This window comes from Bison bison, unplaced genomic scaffold, assembly GCF_000754665.1.
Source record: "Bison bison bison isolate TAMUID 2011002044 unplaced genomic scaffold, Bison_UMD1.0 scf7180017864223, whole genome shotgun sequence".
NCBI lineage: Eukaryota > Metazoa > Chordata > Mammalia > Artiodactyla > Bovidae > Bison > Bison bison.
Genome location: NW_011494795.1, coordinates 473,420 through 483,679, shown reverse-complemented (window position 1 = coordinate 483,679; position 10,260 = coordinate 473,420). Strand labels below are relative to the sequence as shown.

The 10,260-nt window shown below is 54.9% G+C and overlaps 2 protein-coding genes across 8 annotated transcripts in view; one reads left to right on the top strand and one right to left on the bottom strand.

The window, feature by feature from the left end:
* Window positions 1-5,265, top strand: part of BUD31 (BUD31 homolog (S. cerevisiae)) — a 7,886-nt gene extending 2,621 nt beyond the window's left edge. For all 3 annotated transcript variants that reach the window (XM_010845728.1, XM_010845729.1, XM_010845730.1), the window contains 3 exons: window positions 3,123-3,245; window positions 3,465-3,631; window positions 5,026-5,265. In XM_010845728.1, coding sequence (XP_010844030.1) covers window positions 3,123-3,245; window positions 3,465-3,631; window positions 5,026-5,076 — 341 coding nt within the window. In that variant the 3' untranslated portion in view covers window positions 5,077-5,265. The remainder of the gene's footprint in view (window positions 1-3,122; window positions 3,246-3,464; window positions 3,632-5,025) is intronic.
* The window catches only part of LOC104992749 (pentatricopeptide repeat-containing protein 1, mitochondrial-like), an 11,768-nt gene continuing 6,199 nt past the window's right edge, over window positions 4,692-10,260 (bottom strand). For all 5 annotated transcript variants that reach the window (XM_010845733.1, XM_010845734.1, XM_010845732.1 and 2 more), the window contains exons 6-9: window positions 9,520-10,227; window positions 8,286-8,402; window positions 7,479-7,661; window positions 4,692-5,860 (exon numbers count right to left, since the gene is read on the bottom strand). In XM_010845733.1, coding sequence (XP_010844035.1) covers window positions 5,678-5,860; window positions 7,479-7,661; window positions 8,286-8,402; window positions 9,520-10,227 — 1,191 coding nt within the window. In that variant the 3' untranslated portion in view covers window positions 4,692-5,677. The remainder of the gene's footprint in view (window positions 5,861-7,478; window positions 7,662-8,285; window positions 8,403-9,519; window positions 10,228-10,260) is intronic.

The following is a 10,260-nucleotide window of genomic DNA, read 5'->3' as shown; positions in this document are numbered from 1 at the left end:
TCTTTTAATTTCATGGCTGCAGTCACCATCTGTAGTGATTTTGGAGCCCAGAAAAATAAAGTCTGACACTGTTTCCCCATCTATTTCCCATGAAGTGATGGGACCAGATGCCATGATCGTAGTTTTCTGAATCAACAGTTGAGCTTTAAGCCAACTTTTTCACTCTCCTCTGTCACTTTCATCAAAAAGTATATTTAAAATCATACAAAATATATTTACTTGGAAAATCCTGTTCTTTTCACTCCAAATTTTCTGAAATGTTTTTATTTGTATTTTTCTTGTGGGTTTGCATCATCATCACTTTATCTTTGCATCATCCACCAGTTGTCCAGAATGCACAGTCTTCACCTCCCGCTAAGTGTTATGTGATCTTGCACTTGGTGTATCAGTGTAGTGTGCAGTTTTGGGAAATTTAACCTGAAGCCACAAGCGTTGTTGGCCCTGTTGTTGTTCAGTCCCTAAGTCGTGTCCTACTTTGTGACCCCATGGACTGCAGCACACTGGGCTTCACTATCTCCTGGAGTTTGCTCAAATTCATGTCCGTTGAGTCGGTGATGCCATCCGACCGTCTCATCCTCCGCCATCCTCTTCTGTTGGCCCTGTCACAGTGTTAACTACTTACTGAATTGCTTTTTAAAGCAATCTTTTTTTCTTAAAGGTTTTTGGTAATTAATGCTTGTTATTCTGAAGTTATCCCTTCAGCAATAATTAGCAAGTGGATGTTAACTTTGCTTCCTTTTTTTGAAGCTGAGTATATCAGGTAACTTCTATTAACTACCCAGAACTTGCAATAATCAAGGTCATTTGGGGCTGATTTTTTCCTCCAAACAGATCTTTATTCAACATAAAGGAATTTAAAGAGATTGCTGTGATAGAAGAGGTAATTTGTGAGTCCTTGGAAATAAACCTCTTCTTTTTTTTTTTAATTTTTAAATTTTACTTTATTTTTAAACTTTACAATAGTGTATTAGTTTTGCCAAATATCGAAATGAATCCGCCACAGGTATACCTGTGTTCCCCATCCTGAACCCTCCTCCCTCCTCCCTCCCCATACCCTCCCTCTGGGTCGTCCCAGTGCACCAGCCCCAAGCATCCAGTATCGTGCATCGAACCTGGACTGGCGACTCGTTTCATACATGATATTATACATGTTTCAATGCCATTCTCCCAAATCTCCCCACCCTCTCCCTCTCCCACAGAATCCCTAAGACTGATCTATACATCAGTGTCTCTTTTGCTGTCTCGTACACAGGGTTATTGTTACCGTCTTTCTAAAGAAAATAAACCTCTTTTTAAGGGATGACTTCTTGAAGGGAGAGCATTTAGATAGATAAGATGTTCTTTACTGTCAAAAGTGTTCTTTTTCTTTAACCATCTAGTTCTTCTTGGCTTTCCCATTTTTAATATGCAGGTTTTAAGCCCCAGTTTCCTGTTGCTTTCACTTCCACTATAAAGAAAAAGAGTGGCTGGCAGGTGGTGGCAGAGCTGATGCAGTGTTGGGGACAGCAGCAAGCTCTGGGGTGGGCAGAAGCTGCTGCCCACCCAGGCCCTTTCTGCCACGTCAGATGCAGCCTCAGCTTTTCCAGATTTGCTGCTTTTTTTCCCCCCCAAGATGAGCAAGAAATCAGGTTTTCTATGTGAACTCTTCCAATTTAACATTCAAACCTAAAAAAAAGCATCTGTGGGGGAACCAAAGCCTGCCTCCAGGCCGGCAGGGCTGCCAGCCTCCAGTTTGTTGCCTTCAACTCACGTTTGCCTTTGGGATTTGCAGCCACGCTCTGGGCCGCCGAGGACCAGAGCTAGTGGCACCGCTGGCCTTTCCCTCTGACTGAGCTGTTCTATAGAAGAGCTCACACTTGTTGAAGCAGTTGGCACTGTTCCCTTAGAAAGCAAAGTTGCTGTTTTCTCTTTTAGTTTGTCCCTGTATTTCCTAAGCTCAGCACAACTGCCCAGCTCTTTGTATATCTCCTAGCTTACTACTCAAGTTTTTGTACAGCCACTATTACCCTAGAAGTTCCTAGACAAACAGAGCCTGATTATAGGGACTGAGGAACAGAGAGGGGTGTGGTGGGGGGTTTATGTGTGACTGAGAAGTATAGGCACTATTTCTGTGGACTGTAACCAGGACTTGTAAATAATTTTGCTTTTACAAGTACTTTGAACTAGTTGAAAGTCTAATAATGAACATGTATTTAGACTTTTTAAGAGTGGCACTTTAAAAGAATTGTTGCTCAGGTTCTGGAGTTAATAGGCCATTTGGGGCATTAACTAAGAGGCAGAAACCTGAGTCTACCCTGAGCCACGAGGGCCCTACCCCTGGCCTCTTCATACCTTCCCAGGGGCAGGACTCCACATTGCCCACTGCAGGCTGCCTTCCACTGTGTGTGTGGACCTGTCCAAAATGATATCCAAGAATGTTCACACGACCTTGTGAAAACAGGTCCAAAGAGAAATGCTGTGATTAAAACCTTAAGAAATGATTCTAAGCACAGGAGCTTCTCTGGTGGCTTAGTGGTAAAGAATCTGCCTGCAGTGCAGATGTGGGTTCCACCCCTGAGTCAGGAAGATCCTCTTGGAGGAGGCCATGGCAACCCACTCCAGTATTCTTGCCTGGAGAATCCCATGGACAGAGGACCTTGGTGGGCTACAGTCTATGCGGTCTCAGAGTTTGACATGACTGAGCAATTAAACACCACCACCAAAGCGTGGGAAGGTTCCAATTCCAGGAGGTGCTCCTGAGGTGCTCCGTGGTCCCCACCGCCACCTCCCTATCATCCCATCCGGCTACATGGCTTTCCACACTAGACTCACCACCCCCTTCCATGTTTCTTTCTTCTCTGTGGCCGTTACCCTGCACCACCAGGGGCTGGTCTGCCTCCTCCTCCCCAGACCTTGGCTCTGTGGTCTGTCTTGTTCACTGCTGTACACTGGGTACCCAGAGCATGCTCTCACCCACAGCAGACACGTGGTGTTGCCGAATCCTCGTACCTGCCTTTGGCTTAGATCACAGAATCCTGTTTGTTGAGCTGAGTTATAAATCCCCGGTGATATGACAATACTATATCCTGTGCAGACTAACCCTAGTTTCCAAAACAAAGCAAACACCCGTGTTTTCTCCACAGCTGAGACAGAACCTCACGAAGGAAAGAGGAAAGTGGAATCTCTGTGGCCCATCTTCAGGATCCATCACCAGAAAACCCGCTACATCTTTGACCTCTTCTACAAGCGGAAAGCCATAAGCAGAGGTAACTGGCCGAATGTTCTCTTGGCCTTTCCAGCTTGAGTGGCATCCGATTTAAATAATTCTTGAAACCTCGGCAAGTATCATGATGTTTGCTGTTTCCAAAAAATGAAAAGGGGCCAGTGTTGACTCAACACTTTTTCTCAGGGTGGGCAGTGATGGGCTGCGGGCCGGAGAGCTTTGTTACACTGTGGTCTGATGGCCTTTCCCCGTCTTTTTGCAGAACTGTATGAGTACTGTATTAAAGAAGGCTATGCAGATAAAAACTTGATTGCAAAATGGAAAAAGCAGGGGTATGAGAACCTGTGCTGCCTGCGGTGCATTCAGACTCGGGACACCAATTTTGGGACAAACTGCATCTGCCGGGTCCCCAAAAGCAAGCTGGAAGTGGTAAGGCCACCGCCCCCCTCCTGTCTGACAACTGAGTGTGATGCTAGCATAAGCAGTTCAGCTGACCACAACAGGTTTTATGTTCTGTCCTATGGCTGGGTGTTCTGCTGGCCCTCCCTGTGAGAGGGAGCCCCTCTGGTCAGGGATCCATGCCAGGCAAGTTACTGGTTCCTACCCTCACACAGGAAATGCGGGTGATGACCCCCACCCCAGCGTGGCTGGGAGGCTAAGCCAGGGGAGGGTGGGCCAGGCAGTAGGGGTCTTTTTTCCCGGCCTCCTGTTGCTCCCAGTGACACTTTAACTTGAGCCTCACTGCATTTTGCGCCAGAACTCTTGGAGCGGCTAGGGAACGGTGCTGGGGTGCAGTGGTGAGCTCCGTGCGCAGGCGCCCCTGAAGGGGAGTGGCAGCAGGCGCAGAGGAGGGTCACTGGGCCGTTAGCGGCCTGTGAGTACAGCCCCTCAGCTGCCCATGAGTGAGGTCAGGCCAGATGCCCTCTTTCTCACAGTCCCTTCAGGCTGCAGCACTGGTTAGCTTCTGTGGAGAGCCTCGGCTCTGGCCCACGGGCTTCAGCTCAGCAGGCAGGTCTGTCCCCGAGTCCTCTGGAAGCTCAGGATGGGCGTGCGGAGCAGCGGAGGGCAAGCACAGTCTGCCCTCCGAGGAGGCTCTGTGCAGGTCTGGGGGGGCGGGCGCGGGGCAGAGCTGCAGGAGCCCCACGGTCCACTGCCCAGAACAGGTTTAGTTGAGTTTCACCACTGGATCCTGTTTCCTTAGACCAGTTTTGCTTCTCCAGAAAAGAGGGAAACGGAGAATAAACCCCTTTTCTGTACTGGGCAGGCCCTCGGCCGGACACTAGAGCACACACCTGGGCCGGGGTACAACTGTCCTGCCGCCATACAGATTCAAGGACACCCTGTTCTCCCCACACCCCTATTAGAAAGTTCCCAGCCCAGAGGAGACCGTGAGGCCCCTGGCACTGAGCCCCGAGAGCAGCAGCACAGTTGCCTCCAGCTCATTGAAGGGTGTGTCATGCTTGCTTCACAGAATAACAGGAATCACTCAGAGATTTTTTTTTCCTTTTTGGGGGCAAGTATGTACACTGAGTTTGTATAAGTTAAATCCTCATAGAAATTTAACTGTCAACAGCAGCTGTTCTCATTGTCACAAGGGAGCTGAATTTTCCCCATCCCACACCATCATGGAGGGTTTCTGAGGAGGGTCCAAGGGGAGTGGGTGTCCCATGGTCACGCCTCCCTCTGGGGGGCTCGTGCATGTGGGCGCAGGGTCTCAGGTCCTCTGTCCGCAGGGTCCGTGGGGAGTGGGTGTCCCGCGGCCACACTTCCCTTGGGGGGCCCCCGTATGTTGGCACAGGGTCGCAGGGGTCCTCTGTCCACAGGGCCGGATCATCGAGTGCACACACTGTGGCTGCCGGGGCTGCTCTGGCTGAGCATCAGGCCCCAACCTCCACCCACCCCGGACTCTGGGCTGCGCAGGACTCTGCCCGTCACGCCACCCTTCCTGGGAGCAGCTCTTCCTCAGAGTGGTCCCCAGGCCCAACTAGGAGCATGGTCTCTCCGTGGGAAGGTTTTGGTGTTCATCAGCTGTGATTTGTAGAAATAAAAAAAACTAAAGCTTTTGGGCTTTGCGTCCCTTCTTAGAGCCAGTGGTCTGGCACCCAGGGGACATCACCAGGCCCCGGAGACTAGTCGCCCTTAGGACTCGATCCCGACTCCTCATCTGTGTTATGTGACCTGGAGCAAACTCACCCTCCTCGTTGTCACCCGCAGATGGGGATGGCCTGAGATGACAGACCAAGGCGGCCCACGCTGCTCTGGCGCTTGCCATGACCTTGTTGGGCACCTGGGCCAGCAGTTGTCCTCAGGCTGATGCCTGAGCTGGAGCCCTGACCCTGGACTTGCCCTCGTGCTTGCAGCTGCCCCGGCACGCTCAGTGTCTTTCACGTGAAGGGGACTCGGGGTTCCCACAGAGCCCCATGAAGGCTGTGCACGTTGTTCCGGCTCTGCTGGGGGTCCCCTAGGACCTCCTCCTCACCTGCCCCCAGGGCCTTTGTCCATATCAGCCTCAGTGCTGGTGTCCTGGTCTCCTTTTGGTTTCGTCTGGAACTTCTGCCACGGATGGGGGGTTTCCTCCGCTGGCATCCCTTTCAGCCACTGCTTGTAATAAGCCCGGAAGCCATCAATCTTCTCCAAGTAGGTGTTTTTCCCTTTGTACTGTAATTGGAAAAGCATGGAGTTCAGAGGGGCCACAATGAGACTCACTGCCTGCTACCTACAGCAGACCCCAAACCGCGGCAGGTGGCTCAGGCCTCAGGGAAGCTGTTCTTGCTTCCAGTTAGTCAAAAGGAAAAGGGCAGAGAAGCTGATCAACACAGAGTAGAGACTTCCTTTAAGTCTGTGCTGCTGAGCCCCTCTAGCCAGCGATGGCACCCCAGCCCCCCAAAGCTAGACTCGCCGGGTGCCACTGCTCTGCCCCCACTGCTGAGCACCTCCTGCTTGGCGCAGGCACTGCCACCCTCCCGACTGTCACCTCTGCACTGCTGCAAGGGTCTCAGGAAAGGTGGGACAGAGAAAAGGAAACAAGACATGCCAGGTAGATACCAAGAGAAAGTTGACACAGGAGCACATAGATAAAAAGACAAAGATGCATGAAATAGACACTGCTACCACATGATGATAAATGAGTTGATTCAAAAGGTTGAGCAATTGTGAGCTGTATCTGATAGAGCCTGAAAGTTCCTGCAGCAAAAATTTGACGACACAAGCTTCACATCATGAGTGAATACAATAAGGTTTAGGCCTGTGGTAATTGGTGACTCTTGGTTGAACCTGAGAAGACCCCTAGTGGGTCTTCCACGGAGGACTTTGCAATATGGAAGGACTAGAAGACACTTGCAATATGGAACCAACAAAAGCCTAGTCTATGGAGTATGTAAAGCACTCTAAGCAATCAATAAAACAAACCATCGGACGGTCAAAGATGCCCAGCCCCGCCCTCTGCCTGGTACACTCTCCATGGCCGTCGCACTAATTCTTACTAAGCCTTCTTTTCAGTGGCACTCAGTGTCCTTCCTGCACAGCCGTCCCTGACCCCAGCCCCATGGCTTGGTGTGTCCTGGCTGACTTGCTCCCTACCCATCAGGCCACAGAGCCTGACGAGGTAGACCTCAAAACCAGAACCCCAGAGCCTGACACCTTCGGAACAGCAAGGAGACAAGTGGCCGCTACAGAACATTCTGTCACCACCCTCCTGCCATCCCCATTCATTCAACAACAGTCTGTGCCAGGCACCCGACGACGGGCAGGGACCCGGGACCCCGGTGAGCAAGACAGACAGTCCCGTCCTCTAGGGGTGTTCACTCTCCTTACAGTGAGGGTCACACATGAGTCCGTGTGAGTCCGTGTGAGTACGGGCCGTGAAACAGGATGAAGAGGAGCCGTGATGTAAGGAGAGGGCAGCGGGGCCCTGCTGAGGAAGAGCCACCTCAGCTGGGACCAACGGGATGAGAGGGAAGCAGGAACGTGAAAAGCAGGGGAGCCTGCTGGGAAGACGAGAACCCTGAGGCATGGAAGAGGCTGGTGTTATCTAGAAGTGACCACAGGCCAGGGGTTGACAGGGTACCAAGGGGAGAGCGGCCTGACGGAAGATGAGTCACGTGGACAAGGAGCGGCCAGCTATGGTCTGAGGAGTGTAGGATCCTCCCCAAGGGAAGCCGTGGACAGTTTAAAGCAAGAGGATGCCAACCCCAGGAGGTCAGCATGAGGGTCGGGTGGACGTGAGGGTGACGCTGGCCAGGGAGACGATGGGCACGTCAGAGCCAGGTGCACTCACCCGGTCAAAGCTGGGTGGGTACTGGGCCGCGAACTCCAGCTGGCGGATGACCACTTCATTCACGGGGACTCTGTTCCGCCTCATGTCCTTCAGGATGTCAATGAGATAGGCGTAGTCCAGCTTCTTGACAGCCGCGTTGATGAGGGTGCTGTAGATGTAGGTGTTGGGGCTCATCTGGGACTCCTGCAACATTCAGCGAGAGGATGGCGGTGGTTGGGAGAGTGCGGCCCTGTGGGGCGTCATACTTGGGGAGCCACCCTGCTGCCCAGGCCTGCTCTGCAGACCAGCCCCCAGGGGAGAGAAGGGCAGGCAGGACCTCGCAGCAGCAACAGGCTGTACTCCCCACTCCACACGCTCCATCCCAAGCAGCTGGAGGCCCTGCCCTCTCAGCCCGGAAGAACTTGGAGACAGAGCAGAGGGTTGTTCTGAGATCAACACACTCAGGCAGTAAACCATGGGCAGGAGATGCCTCCTGGGGGTTCACTGCACACCTGTCCCCCGAAAATTCTGGCCCTCCCTGCTTCCATCACGGCCTCCATGCCCCTAGAGGGTTGGCTCCCCTCAATCACCCCACGGCCACACTTCAGTGAGAACACCCCTGGCTCAGTGTTCGTGTCTGCGGCCCCTCACCAGGGTCTTCTTTCTCCCAAACTGGACTAATGACCCTTCTCACTGGAAGCTCGAGACCCCACTCTCCCTACCCTGCTCCCCCGCAGCTTACCCTGAGGACAGAGGCCTGGGGGGTTCGGGAGGCCCCCACACCCCCAACCCTCACTCCCGGGGCCTTCGTGGGCGGGGCCCACTCACCCTCATGTCTGAGAGCAGCCGCAGGCCATCATCTGGCCTGCGACACCCGATGGCCAGGCTGCAAAACGTCTGCAGGTTGGGGACAATGCCCCTCTTTGCCAGGACGGGCAGCAGGGCCTGTGGGGACAGAGGCAGCGTCACTGTGAACTGTAACCCACCAGCCCAGTAAGAGCCTTCTCTGGTGAAGCCCGCGGCTGGATGCTGGAGATGCCAGGGCATGGCTCTGCTCCAAGGCCTCGCGGCTCCCCCTGCTGACCACCCTGGGCACCGGCCTCGGCCCAGCACTCAAGGCTGGGGGTCCTGCCCAGCACCTCACTGCTCGGCTCCCCGGATTCAACTGCTCTGCGAGGACACCCTGCCTGCCAGCCTGCCGGTCCCCAACAGGCCATCTCTCCTCCGGATCCTCCATGTTCCTGCCCCTCCTGCTCCTTGACCAGCCACCATCCACACTGCGCTCAGGACTTGGACGTGGCTCGAGCACCAGGGGCCTCGGGATGGCGGTCCTGTGGTCCAGGGCTGGAGACAAAGCCGACAACAGTGTGTGCAGTGCAGGCCGAGGGAGCCCCGGGCAGGAGGAGAGGAAGAGGATGCCTGCTCAGGCCGGCGGGGTCAGGGCGGGTCCGGGGAGGGGCTCGAGAGAAAGCTGTGATGGGCACAGAGGGCCTGAAGGCAGAGGCTGCTCTGTCATCTTTGATGCTCGTAAGAGCCCAGGTCAGAGCTTCTGGCAAAAAGGGCAGCACACAGAAACACGTATGAACAGACAAAATACCGTGAGGACCCTGGTGTCCCCGTGTGTGAAATGGGTAAAGCCCCGGGCGGCAGAGCTTCCTGGTGTGGTCAGTAAAGACACAGATGATGCAAAACTCTCAGGACAGCATCAAGCAAAGTGAGTGTGACAATGGATGATGTCATTGAGGCTGGCGCGGGGAGGATGCGGGGGCTGAAGGGTGGGGACACTCAGGAACCACCAGCCTCTCAGGCCACACGTCCCCGAATGCTGCGTCAGTGCGAGGACTTGTTTGGGGTCTGCCCCCATCACTGGGGGCCCCCCTGGGAGGGCTGGCGGTATGGCTGGTCCACCACTCGATTCCCAGTTGTCACCCAAGCCCAGGCCTGGAACAGGGGCTCTGGGCACTCTGCCCACCTCGGGTGAGAATGACTGACACGCCTGCAGGAGAGAGTCCAGGGAAGGAGAGGAAGGAGCCCTGTGCCTCCTTATCCCCGAGCCCCTCACCTTTGCCCCCTCCAGGTCGCCCAGCTTGCTCTTCTTCTTCATCAGCGTGTTGAAGAAGGTCAGGTCGGGCTCCACCCCGTGCGCATCCAAGACGCTCAGCAGCGAGGACTCTGCGGAGCTCCCTGGCTCCACCACCTCTGCCAGCAGCGTGAGGGTTTTGATGTCAGGGCGAAGCCCATGCTCCGCCATCTTGCCGAGGAAGCCCTCCAGGCCCCCCATCAAGGCCAGTCTGTCGGCAGGGGTGCTCACGGTCCCAAAGGAGACCACAGCCAAGGGGGCCGCCCCCGGGGTCAGGAGGTTGGCCTCCAGCCCCCAGGGAGGCGGCTCCGGGGCCACAGAGGTGAGAGCCACCGGGTGGTCAGGCTCTGCCTTGGTCTCCATCCCAGACTGGGCCTGCTTGGGGGCTCTGGCCTCCTCAGGCTCCTGAGGCCCCTCAAGTGCCTGAGAAGGTTCCAGAAACAGCTGCCTCTCCAGGGCCTCCACGTGCAGCTTGGCTGACAGGCTGCAGTCTGCCCCGACCTGGGCTCTCCTCCTGGTCCGCCGCCCCCCGGCCGGGGGCTGGAGCAGGGCTGTCTCCTCCCTGGGCCTCAGGAGCACCGCTGAGGCCACCACTGGGTCCCCCAGCCCGCAGTCCCGAGCTGCCGCCAACAGCAAGTTGTAGCCATGCCGGCTCGGCTGGAGCCCCAGACTCAGCATCTGCCCCCATACCTGCCCAGGAGAGGCAGACCCCAGCCCCCCGCC